Raw genomic sequence first — 20,264 nt, 5'->3', positions numbered from 1 at the left:
CCTTCTCCCTTTCCATGGCGGTCACTCGCAAAGAGAACCTGTGACGCGACAGGGCTCGGAGCCTTGTCAGGCAAATAAGACCCAGGTGAGGGCCAATGAACTTTCTTTTTACAAGCTCATTGACCCTCGCTGGGTACTCATAATTTGTAGTGAAAACTAATATCAACCCCCATTTACTTGTAAAGAAAGAGCAACCCATAAAATGGCAAACAATATGTTTTAGCTCAAAATAATACACTGCTCCTTACCTTCTTGTTGCATTCCCGAGCTACGGAATCCAGCTCTTCCTGCATTACTCGTAGTTTTGCCTTAAGAAATCTTATCTGGGCCTCTGCAAAGTGAAATAGTCACATTTCATATGAATCACTTGACTTGTCACTTATCAAAGAAATCACAATTGCAGTTTTCCTTTGTGAATTAACTTACATTCGAAATTAATCTCTTAACACACTAAACATACTCACTGCATAATCCCATGTCAAAAGCACAAACTAATAAACATACTACTAATGTGTATCTGTATTCCACTGTTCCCTACTATGTGTGCTACTGTTGAACCTCACCAAATTACCTGCGCAAAACATTCCAATTTAATCTGAATGCCATTTTCATCACCATTACATATCGCCGCCAATCCCTCCACTTAGTTCTCTCCTTCTAGAGTTAATCCCCCCCCACCCCTGTCCATATCCAATCCAGGTTCTCTGCTATCCCCAGGCCCTACTTGCCTATGTGCATCCAGCACTCTGTTGCTTTCCAGCAAGGTTTGAGTTTTATACATCCAATATACATACATATACATTGAGACAAGGCATGAACGTTTCATTTGATCACTGGGTAGGAGAAGCGGTTTGGATTCGACTTGGGGTGCTACTGGTTGTAAAATTCATTGTAACATGTCAATAGGTAATCCAAACATTCAGAGAGACAAATTAACATAATTACCAAACTAGCAAACATTCTGAATGGTGGTGAAAATGAAAGCAGGTTTTTGATTTCATCAATGAAAGAAACATTAAACAGAAGATTTGTTACACCTGTCAGGCTTGTTCTAAACATCCACGGAATGTTTTGTGCAAGTGTACAAGTAGGATCATATGGCAACCTGCACATCACAAAGTGATGTTTCTGGAAAATGCCACAGAAAAGGTTTTACTGTAACAGAATATTGTTAACCCCATAGTACACATTATTTTGGCAATGTGTTTAATCTCCTGATCGAATAAACAATCCAATGGACGATAGAATCTTCGTGGTTACTGTTCTATTGGCTTTAAACTGTAAATACCACTAAATCTGAATAGTGCAACTCAGAACATTTGGCGGACTGATTTAAAAATCCACAGCTCTTACAGTTTGTTCTTTATTTTTATTTTATTTTCTAAATGGGAGGATTGGAAAGGTATTGGCAGAGATGCAGAAACAATAAGACTACCTCAATAATAAATGATGATTTAAACAAATACCTAGATGTGCCGATAGAAATCTAAGATGTAATATGCCATTTTACTGACTGTCCTAACCAATGTAAGCATGTGATGCAGGGTCATTGAAACTATATATTTCTAGTTCTGGAGCTTCATTTAAAACATGTTTACCAATGATTTGCACAGCTAGATCTTTTACATTTGAACTGCCATCAGCCCTTTCCAGCAGAGTCAGTAGTGTAGCAATGATCAACGCTATGATGAGGTGGGTTTGGCCAGTAACGGCTCTCTAGCCTGAGCCATGATAGGCCTGAGCAAAGGGCCTAGGGCCTTTACCGGCCAAGCATGCCCCTCATAGTGTTTATAAACACTTATCACCCTGGATCTGAAGCCAGGGTTATATTTAATTTTTTTCGTGTCCAGGACTACAGCGCTATGGAGATACCCTTTTTAAAAAATGTAAAAGGACAGGGTAAATATGATGGCAACCATGCAGTTTAGAAAATGGCTTAAGTCCCTTTTCTTTGTTAATTACTACGATCACGGCAGGCCTGAACCGGTGGTGAGGGACCGGGAGAGGTGTGCAGTGGGGTAAGGAAGGGACAGGGAGTGAAGGTTGAGTGTCGGGAGTAAGGTAATGGAGGTGGGCAGGGACAAGGGTAGGAAGTGGGTACACTGGAAAGAATGATTGGCTGGTGCGACCTCCCCCCCACCCCCCGGGTGCTAAAGAAGGATCATGGGAGCTCAGGCCTCCAACTTGTGCCGTGGGCAGTAGCTGCTAGTATTGCCCCAACTGAGGGAGTTATTGCTTAATTCATCCTCACACCAGCAGTCAATTTGCCCATTTGCTTTTAGCAACTTGAGGTACAGCTTGTACCACAAGAAGAGGAGAGAAAATCCAAATCAAAATTAAAAGGGCAGAAATGCCACAAGGAGCTCTAGGAAATTAGAGATTTGAAACTGGAAGGCTGCTGCACAGATCTATGCAACTGAATAGTTTGGAGGTGAGAGCGTAAGACATTTACAGTACAAACTAAGCCAGGCTAGATCACAACACAGTAAAGCTTGAATGGTATACATAGTACCTTTTAAGATCACAGGACAAAAACTGATGGCTAAATAGCAACTTTGATCATCTATATTATTGGAAATTAGAAAAAAATAGTTGGGTATTGAAGCAAAACAAAAGATTGTTTGAATTGAAAATAACATTCATAGGTAATTGTGCACAAAAACATATCCAAGAATTATAAAAATTGCAAAAAATGACCAAATTGATAAAAACACACATGTCACTCTGCTGATCTGAAATTGCAAACCTAACCAACCTGCTCCAAGTTCGTTGCTTACTCCTGGAATTACATCCTCGTCATTTGTGTCAGTCAGCATGCCTTCCTCCAGTTTGCTTTCAAGCTTGCCTATTGTCTTTGCAAGAGAAAAATCTGCAAAGTCCTCTGGAACTGCAACATCGGCAGCTTTGGCGTCTTGTGCTCTAGATTGGGCACTAAAAATTTACAAATGGGTGTTACAGATTGTCACATAGAAGCCGATTGCTAGAAGCAAGCTACAGAATGATACAGGGTGAGGGAATGAAGACACAGAAGGATGGGACGGACCTTGCCAGATTGTAGAGTGAGAGAACATTCAAAACAATCTACAAAGTTTGTTACCAACAAGGAAATATTTATATATAGGCTCATTAAGAAACATCTTACAGCCACTTGCATTGCGACAGCAAAAAACTTAACAAAATAGAGAAGAAATATGGGTGACAAAAAAACAACTACCTCTAACCCGTAGAACTCAGGATTGAAGAACATATGAAAATTACCTTCCTGGGTACTCAAGTGTGATGGCGTGTCAGCCACAAATAACGCAGACACCGTCTGACAGTCCAAGGGTGTTTTTTGTAGGTTTTCCAACAAAGAATGGCTGTCAGTGCTTGAAAAGGGATATTTACGATATAGCAGGTCTTCTGAGAGTTTGACACAAGGGCCACCCCACTCTCTCTCGACTTCCCCAGACTTTCCCTCCTCCCTAGCCCAGACGTCGTAACAGGGTGTTAGTAACTACTGCCAGGTGACCACCCATCTGTCAGTTCTTTGCTAATGGTGTTCTCCTTAACACCATGGCTACCTGACTCCCCAGGGATCCTCTGGGCATTCCCTGACCTAACCCACTTAGTGTCCTTAGACAATTAGAGATGGTGTCTCCTTCCACCCGGTGTCTCTCTCTACTCACAATCTCTTAGCCTTCTCCTCCTCTGGGCCCCAAAATATTGCGCTCCCACTCTTCTATACCTTGGATCTTGCACTCCTCCTTCCAACCTCCTGTTCAAGGTGCAAAGAGGATTACGACAGGGGTGTGCACTTTCCCCCTGACTCTTTAACATATATCTAAGTGATCTTAATGAAATGCTGTCGCCTGTTGCTTTTGCCCAATAAGAAAGCTATCTGTAACGTGGATGTCCTACAGGGATGATGTGCTCTTATTAGACCACACTACACATGGCCTACAATACCTGATGGATGCAATCGATCAATATATAGCTTTAAACGACTTGAAAATGAATCCTAAAACCGCCATGATGAGATTTTTCCATAGTCACAACAGGCTACATGGTTACACATGAAGAAAAATAAGACTCCGATATAACCTTCAATACCGACAACATACTTGGGCATTAAATTCGGACTCTGGGAGATCTAATAAGCTATGGCTGGTTAGAGTAAAGGAAACAAATCGTAATTGTGTAGCTCAAATGAAAAGGATCATCCCGCTGATCATTTTTGAAAAGTGTCAAGTGATTCCATCCATCTTAGATGGTCAGGAAATCACAAGCATCTCGAATAGTATCAATTGCAATATAATTGAATATATGGAAAAAGGTGCTTCCACTAGTTGCACTAAGATTCGAGTTTGGCCTGACGTCCATGAGAGCCTGGCTGGAATGGAAAATCTTGGCCTTTTATTGAAACATCTGGCTCCCAGTCAATAAATATATGTATTTAAAAGAAGGAATGTTAACTGGATCAATTCTGAACATAGAGCAGAACTGATCTTGACAAAAATCGAACAAATGATTCCTTATGCAAGCATCTGGAAATTGTCAAAATGTATTTGCTTAGAAGGATTGGTTGGATATCATCACTGCAATGCGCAAATGTTTAAGAATAGAGAAACTGGAGTGAATTTTCAAACTCTTGGGTATGCAACCCTTTTATATGGGTACATTCCCCAATTCTTATTATAGGGAGCAGTTCCTAAGGTTTCGACTAAAACAGATACCCACAGGGCAAGTCTGTTTTTATAAGAGATCGATCAAATAGCATTCCAGAATTGTGGACATTATACAGAGATAATTCTACCCAATCCTTGAAACTGAAAGCAAGTCCCTTTGTACACACACTCCAGAGTAAAGACTACCTGCTAGGGAAATAAGCAAGGCGATAGCACTGCAAGGATAACAAGGTTTTTTTGTACAGAATACAAATATCAGCAAAGAACTCTGCTGCTCAAGAGCGCTCCAATTAGTACATTCACAAACAATGGCTTATAAACTCCAAACGCGTCACGCCATGTAGTACAATTTGGGGCCACTGACTGGAGGCACCCTACACATGAGCCTGCTCCATAAGGGATGCCAAGCAGTAATGGGCTGGTTCTTCCCAGTCGGTCTGGATCTACATGGTCAGCTGGGCTCATCCTCACGGTGAAGGTCGGGCGCACATAAAATACATTTTTCCTATCTAAGCTGAACATGCAAAAACTGAATATTAAGTCATTGTGGCAGACACCTCGGTGGCACGGGAAATGGTGCCAGGGTGAAGAGAGGATAAAATACAGTCATTCTGACCCACTCACTCAGGACTTCATTGATACCGCAGTTCCCGCACTCAAGGTCTCCCCCTGGGGTTTGATCTTTAATGTATTCCTCCTGGTACCTTGTGTTACAAGGGATATGTGTTGCTGCTAGGAAGAAATACAGCTGCACATTCTTAGATCTTCTACGGACGCTAGATGGGGGTTGGAACCTGGGGGTCTCTTGCTTATCAAGGAATGCAAAGGCATGGGTGTCGAGTCAGTGGTGTGAGGCTGGCTCTGGCCTGGCTGGGTGGGGGTTAGAAGCCTAATGGCAGTTCAGTGGCGATCAATTGATGTAACACGGTGCCTGGTGTTGTCTCACGCTCTTGCAGGGTGCATTCCGTCGGTAGATACTAAATATTTGCATCACTTAAAGGATGAGGGGGAAGTAGACTTCTGTGGGAACAGGGCTCTTGCAAAGCCAGTGAAATTGGGCCTTGTGAGCCACGAACACGAACAGCTCGAGGCTGCAGCTTTTCCCTTCTGGGCCAAATACAAAATGGAGTTGAGGGCTAGGAGCTTTTCTAGTGCCAGGCATCTACTTCTCAGCACTGCAGGCCCCCTACATGTTGTCTAATAATGTGGATTGCTTCCCCCTTGTATGTTATATCACCCGATATGGTGCCTGCCTTATTTGGAAGTGTGTAGGAGGGTGGGCTAGGCTAATTTCCATCCCAACGAAACACCTACTAATAGAATGTTCAACACTTCAATCGCCAAGAGAATATTGTTTAGTAAATATGTACCCCTTATTGAGTGGACAAACTCTAGAGAGTTTTGGTATAGACTGTCGAACGGAAAAGAAAATGCATTGTGTATTGCGGTTTTCAAATGTCTAGCAATAATTAACCTGATCAAATTGAAGCCATTAGCGCTTTTAAGAATTTTATTATATTTTAAGTGCAAGAAATGTATTATGTGATACTTTTTGATAATTCTGAAGGGATAAACTGTTATTTTAATTGTGTAAGGTTACCAGTTTAACCAATTCACAGTAATACATTTAAAAAATATATAATCTCCCACGGTATTAGGTTGAGACCTTTTTTAAAAAAAATAGATTAAAATAAAAAAATAAAAACTGATTTAGAAAGATGGAGCAGTCTTTCTAAATCGAACTGTCATACCCCTTCCACACACAAGTGCGTGCAGTGGCTGACAGCCACGCCAGGCCCCGGAAGCGCCATTGACAGAGACCGGGTAAGTGTGTGTTTGTGTGTGTGTGTGTTGTATGTTTGGGTTGGGGGGGGATGGGGGAGGGGGGGGGAGCGGAGTGTTTTGGAAGGGGAGGAAGGCGGGGCGTTCGGGGATGTAAGCCCCCCGATTTTGGATAAATCGTGCCAGAGATTGGGTGGGTTGGGGCCCAGAGAATGTTGCTTTTTTGCTTTTTATAGGCTGCCTAAAAACTGCTGAACAAATTGGTCTTTGTTAGGTGACCTACAAAAAGTGAAATTATGACATAGAACCATCTCCCACGCCATCCAGGTTTGGCCACTCTCCCCAACCAATGACATGCATGTCTCCAGGGGGTGCATCAGGTGAAGAATTCAGGAGGCTTCGAATAGGCTGGTTAAGTCCCACACCTTTTTCATGTTGTCCTGCTGCCTTTCCAATTTGGGTCATGTACTGATCCACAGGAAACCGACGTACCTATGTGTTTTTGTAGGCCTAGTATTTTTATTCCATCTCCCAGGTGGGCTAGTGGGTTGTTACCACAGGTTCCATGGAGGCATTTCATAAATAGAAGTCCCTGATGGCTTAGTGGTGGTTCCCAAAGCGCAGACTCGGTCTGCTAGAGCCGCACTCTCACTGTGTTGAGAGGTCCGTTCAAAGACATTCAGGCACCTGCTAGGTATCGGGGAACGGCTGGCTCACTCACGCCCCTGATGGGGCCTGCTTCTCAGCCCGGTCATATCAGGTTCCCTTACTCATTGCTCACCCTCAACAACTCTCTGGGAAAGCCTGCATCTGCGTCGGAAAAGCAGTCTAAATAAGATGCTGCCACTTTACGAAAGTTCTATTTGGTCATCATGGCCCGGTGCACAACTGCTTTCCCCCCCACGCCAGCCCTAGCCCTCTGCCCATGTGTGAACCAAGTGCCACCCTCCGTTCCTTATTTTTTCACACCCCATTCCAAAAACGGTTGTAGCAGAGTGTATGTTGTTAGGGATAGTAGGGGTGGTGTTATGAAGGAGTTGGAACAAGGACTAAGAGAATCTAAATAACCATGAAGGTACTTTTTCATTTCTCTGTCGTCCTGCTCTTCCACCTTCCCAACTAGTTGAGACCAGAGTAAAAAGCCATCAATACCGAACAGGCGCCGAGCAAATGAGCAAGGAGCACCTCTTAGCCGAGGACGCTTTCCTTATAGAGTAAGTGCCTGCTGCAGAATACTTGCAAAAGGCAAACTGTGCAGTCCAAGTAGCCGTTTGAAGATTGCTTGAATGGGATGTCTTTGAAAGGCAGCCTATGCAGCTTGGGCGATGAAAACTCCACTCCTCTAGGGTTATACGCTTTGGAAATGCAATACTCAACCATGTGTAGCGATAGAGGCCTTTGCAGCTTAATTGCCCAGAGACAAAACCCCATAAGTAATACAAATTTGTCATCTAAATGTTTCAGTACGTTCTATATAAAATGTCATGATTTTAGAAACTTTCACGTTATGAAGAACTTCACCAGCTACGAATGAGGCCTCATGTGGAAGACCAAAGACACATCTCTTGGCGGAGATTAAAAATTGGACATTACTTTTAGGTGAAAGGAAGGTACTATACGTGATGCAACCTTGTCTCTATGGAAAACGAGAGAACATTCCTCATCCGATAGGGCTTGCAACTCACCAATTCCTCTGGATGAAGGGCCACTGAGAATACCATTTTCCAAGTCAATATCACAGGAAGTCATAGGTTTGAAAAGGATTATACATTAAGCATGATGGAAACAGGTTAAAATCCCATTTGGGAGCCAGCTCCTTGATGGAATGGTGTAAATGAAATGTAAGACTGCCATAATGTTGTTTAAGAGCCTCATTAGAAAGTGAAAAAGTTCTGTCCTGCCTATTGAGCTATGCAGCTATAGCTGACCAATAGTGCTACCACATGTTCACACAGTAGAGACGGGGGAAGATGTGAAAGACAATATCGACCACTGAAGCCTTAAGATGGTGGAACCCCTTTTCTAAAGCCCAGCTACTTATACAAGGCTTCTTTGTAGAATCTTTACTAGCCAAAGTCATGATCGAGATGTTCTCTTCTAAAATGTGTAAGACTAACTTTCCAGGAAACAGGCTTTACCGTTCATAAAGAAAGGGACACATTTTTGGCCGCTCTTCTGGACCAGCAGATCTAGATCCTGGAATATCTATCAGAAAAGGGACAGCCATGGTGTCAGAAAATAAATAAAGAATAATTCTTCCAAAAGAACATTAGTAATTTGACACAGCCAGAATATGGCTTTCAACCCAGCTGTGGGTGGGGGTTGTGGATAGGGCCAATAACAGCCCTCCAGCATGAGCCCAGGTAGGCCGAGCAAAGAGAGGGCCTCGCAAGGGCTGTGGGCCATTTAAGTCTCCAGCCCAGCAGGTAAGTGGCGAGTAAGGGAGAGGGTGGGGAAGGGCAAAGGGGTAAGGCTCTCTGTTGCCGCCCCACATAAAATGAAGAAAAAGAAGAAAATAAAATTGTGCCATCCAGGGAAAGGCCTCGGTGGCTGGACGCAGCGGGCAGAGAATGTGAATTCTCGCCTGTTCCAGCCACGCGATTGGCTAAGCACCCTTTCCGGGTGCTAATGTGCGATCATGATCACTGTTGAATATCTGCAGCTCCTGAACTTCAGAAGAAGCCTCTTAAAGAGAGTGCAAGTGGTGGAAAAGCACGGTTATGCATTAACCCGCAATGCCATTTTGAGTAAGAGAATCGAAATGGCTGTGCCACACATTTTGTCACACTTTCCTATCCCCATCTTGTCCTTTCGCCCATTTCCTAAATTGTCAGGTCCTGAAGTACCATACATGGCAAACCCTTTCCAGGGCTCTGGCTCAAAGTGATCATGGCCGGATGTGGGGGTTTTGAACTTTTAGGACCTAATCCACATTACAGCCACAGAATGCCTTTTGTGGGCAGATGATGGGCAAGAGGTTGTCCACGATTGCTCAGCCCTTGCCAGTTTGAATGGTACAGATTTATGCCATTGACAAGCTGCGGCAGCCTCCAGCATGAATCTGGAATAAAAGGAGTCCTGCAGCCGTTCCCTGAATTGCGCACTGGAGCTAAGACACCAAAGAAGAGGAGCAGCCCACCAAAGACAACCAGCCAAGCCCTGTTAAAGACCGGTCTCTCTGCAACGATCCACTGAAGACACTCGACAATGCTTCAACCCTTCTGGGTGGAACTAACCTGTTCGGACGTTGCATGAAAATCCACCCACCGGGAGGATGGCTCAGGGGCAACGTGCTCGCCTTGGAAGCAAGACGACATGGAGCACCACAGGTTCGATCCCCGGGTCCGTGCTTGGAAACCTCTGGGTATTAAGCACGTTATAAATAACCTATCATATTATATATCAGAAGAGAACCAGGATCATCCTGTAGGCAGACCAACTTTGTCAGAGTGATCTCCTGTGAATAGGCCGCTGTTCTGAGTTTCAGGCCATCAACTTGAGGCTTCAGACCAGACATTAAGCAGCTGAGGCTCTCCTGCTTGATGGGCCTTCCTGGTGCAGTGACTTTGTCACCACAAGTGTCACCTGCCTGGTCTGACCAGCTGTAAGACATTTGGAACCATCTTGGAGTGCAGAACTGCTATATGGTCGGACCCAACCATGAAGCCAAAACCAGTCACTGCACCCATAGCCAGACCCACCTTGAAGCCAATAGTAGCCATTATTCCTGTGGCCCCCAGGACCACCTGAATACAGACCAACAACAGTGGTAAATTGGCACAGTGCTACTGGTGGTCCCTCAAATTGGGGTTTGGGGCAGGAGCTTACATAGCAGTTTCTACCACCCCTCCTGGCATTGGCCTTGAATGGGCATAAAGCCCACTCCCAAACACTCCCTTGCACGACGGGTGGAGGTCTGGCCAAGGTTTCCTCCCCAGTAAAACCCCTAGTGCAGATGAATTGGGAAAGTACCCCAACACAATTTTACTCATTGTAAAGTGTGTTTCTTCCGGAACCCCTGTTCCACTTATTGTTTTTACCACTACTTGTTTCTGTGCCTTTTGGATACTTCCAACTCCCCCTATCAGTAGGCTCCTGGAACACTTACACTTTTAGAAGGGACCCAGTAGGGAATAACCTTTTAGCCTATAGGTGCCTCAGAAATGGTAGGTTACAGATTTTAATTGCATTGCACGGTTTGTCTTTCACTTTACTGCCTACTATTGCTGAACTTTTATTAGTGTGTTAATTGTAAAGCATAAATGATCACACTTGAAATCTGTGCGCGCACACACACATATACACACACACACACACACACACACACACACAAATAGGCCCAACTGTGAATAATTTCACCAACTATAGCAGCAGAAAACACCAGATGCTCAGAGAAAAGTAATCCTGGCACTTGGTTTTAAGAAAAGTGCAAAAAATGTAGCTTTATTTACCAAACAGGTATTCCAAGTTTTAAAAATTCTTCCATGTCCTGGAACAAGTAAAACAATACCCATATAAACGAGTAGTGAATGTCATGCGACTTCCTCAGGCTGATTATTAAACTCAGAAACACCCTGTGTGTTCATATGTATGGCGTGCGGTTCACGTGATAGGCAGTCACATGATGCAGCTATGCTAGTGTAGCAAAACTATGGTAATTAATATCTAGCGGCACAGACACGTCAGGACGATCTCATCATGCCCATGGTTTTTCAATGATGACAGTGCTCGCAATCGTGGCACATAATAATACCGATTTCAGGTCTGGCTTATTATATTTTTCTGCATTAGCCCTCACACTAACAGGACGCTAAAATACATTTTGCCATTTGCCATTTCATTGTGTTGGACTTAAGTAAAACATTAATGGCAACGTAGTACTACAAAATCAATAGGAATACAACGATTTCTTGGTATGTACATAAGATGCAATAGTGCAAGGCAGCTCAAAGAAGACAGACATCTATGAGAATCCAATAGACGTAGAATTCCAAATGTGCACACATACGTATATGGCTCAGACCAAAGGTGACAATGCACTTCGTCATATTCATCTAGCATAAATAATCAAATATTACAGATAAACATTGCAAATACACAAGATGTAATAGTGCTGCATAGAATGGAGGTTATATCGAACAACGTATTAATATGTCGGGACAGAAGTCCACTAGTTGGTGCCTTAATGAGTGTTATATCACAGTCTTGAGTGTCACATGTGAACTATATGGTATTGAGTCACCATAATGGCTAGTATTGAACCACATTCAAAATATTGAGAGACCAAAATGCTAAATATCAATTATAGATAGATTTCATTAGAGCCCGATCCTCAATCAGATCCCCACATGTCATTCATTTAATGAATATTCAATACGTTCACCCAAGAACGACAAACCCAAAGGTCACAACAGTGATGAGAAGTTATAAGTGTTTCCATTCTAATAATTAGCTTTGCCTCCAGACGTCTAAGCTGTTTCTCTCTGCCACCTTTGCACCTGTGTTCCTTAACATGTGCAAGTGCACCATATCTTAGAGAGACAACACTATCATATTTCAACTGGAAATGCAAAGCCAAGGGGTAGTTAGAATCCACATTCCTAATGTCCCTGTAGTGTTGGAAAATTCTGAGTTTTAAAGTGACTGTTGTAGAAACAATATTCCTCGTTTTGGACGGATAGTCTATATAATATACCACAAAAATGGTCCGACAGGTCAAGAGTCTTTAATGTGCCAATAGGTGGGTTCTCCATATTGGACAGTTTTTCCTTTCACAGCCAATTTACAGATTTTACATTTGTTACAAGGATGAAAAACAATATTATGGTTTAACCGTTGAAGCCATGGTGAACATGGGTGGTTATATTCTTCTTTTAAAATACTAGGAGCAAACTTGTCCTTAATGGAGGGGGGCCTTAGCGTATGTTATTTGTGGATGGGTGGCTAGAACTTTGGACAGTTCTTTGTCATTTCGCAGTATGGACAAGTGTTTATTGAATAGGTGTGCAATATTGATTGCTGTACCAGATAGTATTGGAGTTACTTCCTAAACCGATTTTCGGTTTCAACAATTCAGTTCTAGTTCTCAGCTTGGTTTTCTGATAAGCCTCATCAGTGGTTTTATGGGTGTAACCTCTTTTTAAAAAACGGTTACCAAAAGATTTAGCCACCGATGTAAATGTATAATCATCTGAACAATTCCTTTTGGCCCTTAGCAAATCCCCATAGGGGATACTTTGGATAAGGGCTCTTGGATGATGGCTAGTATCATGTAACAAAGTTAGAGGCTGTGGATTTTCTGTAAAGTTTTGATGTCAAGTGATTATCAATTACCCTGAACCCCACATCTAAGAAGACCAGTTCTTTGCTTCTAGATGTCATAGTAAGGTGAATGCTGTGCTTGTTTATATTTAAGCAATTCATATATTCAACCAACTTCTGTATTGGACCTTACCAAATTATAAACAGGTCATCTATAAATCGATACCAATGTCTTACATGATTCACAAATGGATCCTACTGTTCAGACCAAGCTATTGTAGCCTCCCACCACCCCAGAAAGAGATTGGCATAGGTTGGTGCAATGCACAAACCCATGGCAGTTCCCACCGGTTGCTTATAATAGTGCGTCTCAAACAGAAAAACATTGTGCGTTGGACAAAATTCCAACTTTGACAAGAGCATTTCATTCTGCTGCTTGTATCTCACAGATCTGATATCCAGATAGTACTTTAGTGTCTTAGGTAGTAAGAAGTGTACCACTTAAGACAATGAGTATGTCTCAGAAAAAAAGCTCTTATACACTTTAAATGCCAGTAGGTACCATACATCATCGGCACAAACGTTGATGTCATTGCTGTGGTGTTGCATCATTAACTGTCTGTCAGCTTCTGTTAAGTACCAGGGAAGAATATTTACAGGTGACCGAGCAAGAACTATTGGACATGAAGATCACTTATGATGTATTACTCAATGGATGGTTCAAAATGGGGTTGCTAGACTGGGAAGACATTTTGTATCTTAGAAATAATCACTCGATCACCTTCATTCTCTACTTAATCCCCAAAGGACATGTTGAAAACCTCCAGGTCGCCCTATAGTTTCTTCGATGAGTTAGTTACTGGAAAGAACATTATCTTTCTAGATACATTCTTGCAGCCCTTTGCGAAAAAGTCTCAATTCCTACATTAGAGGTACCTCCGATCTTCTCCTTAAAGTGAACAACAGATGGGAACCACATTACATCATGGCCTCACTTGATGTGTCCAAAACCAGAGGTCAAAAGCCAAATTGCCCTCTTACTGGTATTTGTCAAAAAAAGAGACAACACAGAGTGATTGTAGTATGCCAAATGCAAGGTAACCGTTTATTACAATAGACTGGGGAAAAAGCAAGATAAAAGCTAAGCTCTCACTCCAACATTCTCCAATGTTTGAACAGAAAACAGGAGTTTATATAATATGAATGAGTCATTGTGATGTCACAGTTATGAAAACCTATCGCTCCTGGTCATCGGCTCCCTCTACTAAGCTACATATGAAACCTATATGTGCACAACTAGGGATTGAACAACCGTCATCTAAAATCCCACCCATGGAACTGCTCCTAAAAAGTGCTACCTCATCATATCTGGAAATTAATTGGTAGGCCTTAAATTACTTCTGCGTTGAAAAAAGGCATATGCTCATCAGGTATCCATTTCCTTATTGTAATTAAATCAAATAGCCCATGTTATCTCCCATGCCATGAGTCACCGAGGCTCAAGGCCTTGTTTGCAATCTGTGATCGCCATCCTGCTCTTGACATATTTATGAATAATTATTTTTTGAGTCATCCTGCTCTTACTCTGCTAAGATTTAATTGCAGCATTTGTTCTTTTTTCTTTAGTCGCCTCTTGCGTCCTCCCTTCACGCCTAGCTGGCTGCAGAAACATTAATCTGCCAACTCCTGATTTCCTGGGATGCCTAGTTCGTCCCATAAACTTGAAACAGTCTGCCTTGTCTTTGCAACTTGATTTATCTGACAGCTGACCACACACAATATCTTATTCCGCCATGTAACACTCCCTGCAAAGGCTTGGGCCTCGACATTCTTTTGAGGTAGCTGCCATCTAGCCAGCTACAGCATTTTCCCTGATTTGGTCAAGCATGCTTAACTGGGCTTTTCTTAAAGCTGCAGCTGAATTCTCTGCTGGTGCAATTTTTAAAGTGGCATGTTCTGTTTCTTCTGCAGGACATATTTGCTCTGCATTTATTTGCTGTTTACTGAGTCCTGGTGCACATCTGGCACATAACATTTCTACATATGGGTATACTGCAACCTCATCCCTACCTATAGACATGCTGCCCTACTAGTGTTGCAAGTCCCTCATCCTTGGTACACGCTTACCTGCCACCTAGTCTATTCTATTTAAAAAGACACACTAATTGTGCAAGCTAATGCCTCCTCTGTCCCTACTTGTGTAGCGAAACTAACTATTCTTTATGCCAGCTGCATTTCCAGGAGGATTTTAAGTGCAGTTTCAAATGGGTCCTTTCTGATTTTGGAAGTTCGTGTTTTCTGGGGAAGGTAGGGGTGCACCTACTTTCTAGCCAGCAATTGCCCCACTACATGTCCCTTTATACTAGCATTCTACACAATATCTGAGCTATGTGAGAAACAAAAGTGTGTCTCACCCACTAGTCCTCTGGGACTTGTCATCCAAATGGCCAGGACATGGCCATCGCTTTTGGATCCAGTTCCTGGGGGTGGATCAGTGTGGGAGGGTCACCTGGGAGAGATGTCTTCGGGGAGTGGGGTAAGGTGACCGATGGTGAGATGCGTTATTCCCCTCTTTCCCGTACACCTGACCCATCCTATTTTATTGGATTCTCTGATGTCCCAACCCCCCCCCCCCATCTACACAAATACTGGGCAGAGGAAGAGAGTGACAGAGTAAATAGGCTAACCCTTACATATCTCATTGGACATGTCCCGCTAATCGGGTCAAAGTCAGGCACTTGACTTTAAGTGCATACATCTGATAACAATTAGCTCTCCTCACACGGATAAAAGGCAGAACACAGACAATCTGGGCAATGTGGCACAAAAGCAAGAGCAGAACTTCCGGGGGCAAAGGCAAATATACTGGACCAGAGCGACGGACCAAGGGACGAGAGAAAAGGGTAGAGAACCCCAGGAGTTCCCTGCACAAGGTTGCCGCCAAAAGGCCACGAGAGACACGTAGAGAAGGCCAAATCCCAAAGCAGAAGGCTGCATTGCATTTCAAGGACGCCTGCGACCCTCCCGGGTGAACAGCAGAGTTGGAGAGGCGAGGCCAAGCCTGTGGTACTAACCTTGACTCATGGATGAAAAACTGCAAAGACAAGAAAGAAACGCACACAGCCAGTGAGTTTGCAAGCGACATGAAAGAGCGGTGTGTACTAAGGAAAGATTGAAGCTGCAACAGTATATCACACAATTGAAGGCTGCATCGTGTGGATAAGACGCAAAGAAAGGCAGACCTGTGATGACTTTTGAATTCCTGACAGCCAGTGAAACCAGCAATACTGAGTAACAGAGTGGTCTGGCGAAAGGAAGTTGCTTACTCAAAAGTCTCTGAAGGTGAAAAGTTTTTTGTTTGATAAAGTTAATGAACTATAAAAAGCCAAGTGATCAAAATTAACCCCGCGAAAAAGGAGGCACGTAAAAAAGTAAACGTTAATCTTTTGTGCTTATGACATTGAACTACCCAGAATAAGAGACACTGGGGCAAATAGAGGGAGACGAAGGGAAAGGCAAAGTGGTCCTGTGTAGGTCTATAGTAAAAGACAATGTCGAAAAAATAATGTCGAATTACAAAAATGTCGAAAAAAAAATGTCGAATTCAAAAATGTCGAAAACACATACATATAATAGAAAAAGTCATTAATTCGAAAATAAAATGTCGAAAAAAATCGAAAAACCAATGTTAAAATAACTGTAAAATATCACATATACTAACGTTTTTTATTGGGGGGGGTCCCCCCCCCCAACCCCCCATCCCAAACCCCTACCCCAACCCTCCACTCCTCCCCATCCCCCCCAACACCCCCCATGGATATACCTTTAATTTTTTTTAAAAAAGTATTTAATAAAACATTAATTAAATAATTAATTATTAAAAAAAAACATCCCAAACCCCTACCCCAACCCCCCCCCTCCTCCCCATCCCCCCCACTCACCATGGATATACCTTTAACCATTTAAAAAAAAGTATGTTTTATAAAATATAATTAATTATTTAAACACTAATTCGAAAAAAAAAAATCGAAAAAAATTCGACATTTTTGTAATTCGACATTTTTATTTTCCACATTTTTTTTCGACATTTTGACTTTCGATATTATTGTATTCGACATTATGACTGGACACCGTAAAAGCCACGTACATATGAAAGTCTTCGACATCAGGAAAAGGAAGGTCTGAGCCCGACTGAGGAAGACTGGAAGTGTAATAGGTTAGGGAACCCCTAAAGGATGTGAATTAAGCTTGGAGAAGAGAACCCCTGCAAGTATTGTGCTTTGAAAGGTCCAAGCCCGACAGGGGGAGGCTTGCGTGAACTTTTTGTTGAAATGTGTTTTGAAAACTGGAAAGAGACGTCAATGTGCTAGGCCAGGCGGGCCTCGATCCGCGTTTCGAACTGCCTTTGTTTTGAGAACCTGAGCCAGAGTGGGTGTTCCGGTCTACGAGGACCACCTTACTCCGTGCTGTCTAACATGGGGAGGAGAGCTGACTCAGTTAAACTTATTCTTTATATTCACACTGAATTTCCTTTGCATACATGTTCTCCTTTTGAAACGTTTTGTACAAGAGATAGGGCAGGCATTAGGTTTTGTTAGTGTAGACCATTTTGATTTGACAGACTCAACTAGGACTGTTTTAGTTATTATTTGAGGGTAGAGACTACTCCCATCTTCGCTATAGGGCAAAGTAGGAGTTTTTCCAAAGCCAGAAAATGTAATAAAGGTTTTACAAACTGTACCTTTTGCATAAGTGTCATACTTGTGATACCATGCCTCCTCTACAACATGCACCTACTGCACAAAACATTTGAACGTACGACACATGCTCTCACATGCACCTAGGACCCATGCACCTACCACAGGACACAATCTTACGACACACGCTCTTACAACACAGAAATGTACTACACGTGCATTTACAACACACGCTGTTATGCAACATGCTCTTATGCCATACACACACTTGTACTATATGGAAGAAAAGATGGCCACCCCGACCTGCATGCGCCCACCACACAAATAACGGCAATAGTCACAGCAAATGCCAAAGTACAAAAAAAAAAAAATCATTTTTGTTCTCGTGATCGATAGTTTGATTTTCAGCAAACACGTGTTTCGACCTATTCAGGTCTTCTTCAAGGCTATTATGCAAATTCCATATGGATACTTGATGATGGAATCCAAATCCCAAAATGCTCATTGATGATTAACTCCAAAGTCGCGCTTCAATGAAGCCACAATAAAAATGCTTTAGAAGCTGGTGTTGCTATGAACTGACAAACATCTGCTGAGTTGTTAAACCAAGCACAGCCTCAGTGGGCTAGACTGGCATCCCTACATGCTCTTACAACACAGGCTAGTATTACAAACACTAAGAATCAACCATCAAACCGTAAAAAAAAAAAATTATATAAATAGTCATTGTTTTATTTGTTTTTTTACAGAAGAGTTAAGGTTAAACTAACTAAAGCTCTACAAACATCAGAAATAAGGAGTTTTGCAAAAGTCCACCTTATGTAGAACTTTAGAAGACTCACTTGTGACACAGGGCTCCAACTCTTAGTATTGGCCTGAACCATACACGTTTTGTTGGTAGCAATGGCTGAGCAGCCAGGCTCATTTTAGGAGGGAGAACGAACTGTAGGTGGTACAAAGAACCAATGAGAATACACATAGGCCCAAAGAAACAATAACACACTAAAGTTAAATAAAAATATAATGGTTTATTTTATACAAACCCCAAGGTAAAGGTATGATCTTCAGAAAGTTAAGTACTAGAAAACGCAATGAGGAACTTAGAAAAACCAATACAATATTTTCAGCAAGTAAATCATTTGTACTACGTTCTCGGTCCAGCACTCTGGTGAGAGGAATTCAAGGAGTGGAATCTTGCCTCCAGTTGTCCGGAAGGAGTCCAAAGTTTCGGGAAGATTCGATCTTCGGAAGGTGATGCATTGCACAATGGCCACAGGTCCTACGGTATTGACGGGTTTGCATACCATGAAGGTCACAGCTCATCGTGGGCTGGCTCAAAATGCAGGTCGTCTCAAGACGGATTGGTTTCACTTGTCTAAGGGAGAGAGTAGTCCTCTTCAGAGTTCGCTGGACACTTCGAAGGAGTTGTCGCACAGCAGCAGTTGCACAGAAGGCCTCTCCAGTCGCCTGGAAGTGGCTGCAGGCATCTCCTCTTCCACATTGTTTCTTGAGTTCCAGTGGTCAGCTGGTCTTCAGCCTCAGGATCCATGCCTTTTATGCAGGAACCCAGCCAATCAGCACCCATGCACCTAGTTCCGGGCAGGCACAGCAGAAGACAAAGAGCAGCAGAGTTTCAGAGTCCTCCCCATTTCCTGTCCTCACAGACACACTGGAGCCCTGGGGGCTCCACAAAGGGATCCCAACAAAGACAAAATTCAAACCAGGATCTCCCCCACCATGCATGACAGAAGAAGATCCAAGAAAGGACAAGCCATCTTGAATTGACTAACACTGTCACCATTTTGGATCAATAGTGAACTTTTTGTGCACTAGCGCGGCTGCAAGTACAGTCTGGAAGTAAACATTGTACAAAATAGGTAGGATAAAACCACTGCCACCAGCCATTCAGATTAGCTTGTCACTGTGACGAAAAAGTTACAGGAGCAGTGAGAAAGGGGATCCAGTGTAGTCCCTCAGCACACCACATAAGGTGGGGTGTGCTGATCTTACAATAGAAAAAAGATAGGAATGATACACTATCCCCCTGCCTTTGGGAACATCTGTTCCCATAAGGGAAATAACAGAAAATGAAAAAGGGACGCTCAAAGGGCTCCCAGCAACACTGCACCAAGAGTGCTGCAAAAGTCAAAGACAGATTCCACAAAACAGATGAGAAAACATGAATCCAGGAAAAAGGTATAGCGTACAAAAGGGGTGCCAATGATGGGGGTAAAAGAATGAGAGTGTGGAAAAAGGTTCCCACTCACTCAGTAGTAACATACCAAAAATCCAGGCGGCCAGCAAAAAGTGCTGGGGGGCCAACATATGGAGGGGATTGTGCATAAAAATGAAAATCTACTGAACGTTAAGGTAACAAACTATTAATACATAATAAATATATTTAAAACAAATACCATGGTAACCTTAACTCACCCACACACTTAAAAGCATACAATATGACCATACAATTAGAGCAGTTTCACACATAAAAACAAGTAATTGTATAAAATATCAAAAGGTACACCTATAATAAATGTTAAGTATAAAATATTTTTGGAATTCAAAACTATATAATAATCTTAAATTATAATATATAGAAGCACAATTCCTCCCAAAAATGCAATAAAAAAACTGAATTTTTCTAAAATAATCTACAATAACAAAATATACATAAGCATTCATGTCTTATACTTCATATAGACGAGCCAATTCACAAATAACTATTTATAAAAGTGAAAAAGTGTGGGTTTGTAGCTTGGCAAAGCATTGTTCTCATACAATTCAACACGGTTTCACCAATCTCCACCTACTTTTGCATATTTGCCTGTTAGGACCCTCCCCTCCACACCCCCGGACA

General features: G+C 42.5%; 1 protein-coding gene across 1 annotated transcript in view; it reads right to left on the bottom strand.

Annotated features, from left to right (window-relative positions):
• TEX9 (testis expressed 9) overlaps window positions 1-20,264 on the bottom strand; it is a 289,980-nt gene that overhangs the window by 148,662 nt on the left and 121,054 nt on the right. The window contains exons 7-8 of the mRNA XM_069624890.1: window positions 2,756-2,931; window positions 249-331 (exon numbers count right to left, since the gene is read on the bottom strand). Coding sequence (XP_069480991.1) covers window positions 249-331; window positions 2,756-2,931 — 259 coding nt within the window. The remainder of the gene's footprint in view (window positions 1-248; window positions 332-2,755; window positions 2,932-20,264) is intronic.

The sequence above is a fragment of the Ambystoma mexicanum genome, chromosome 11 (assembly GCF_040938575.1).
Source record: "Ambystoma mexicanum isolate Mex_15411 chromosome 11, UKY_AmexF1_1, whole genome shotgun sequence".
NCBI classification, from domain to species: Eukaryota; Metazoa; Chordata; class Amphibia; order Caudata; family Ambystomatidae; genus Ambystoma; species Ambystoma mexicanum.
The sequence above is the reverse complement of the archived record's forward strand: the minus strand, read 5'-3'. Positions and strand labels throughout refer to the sequence as shown.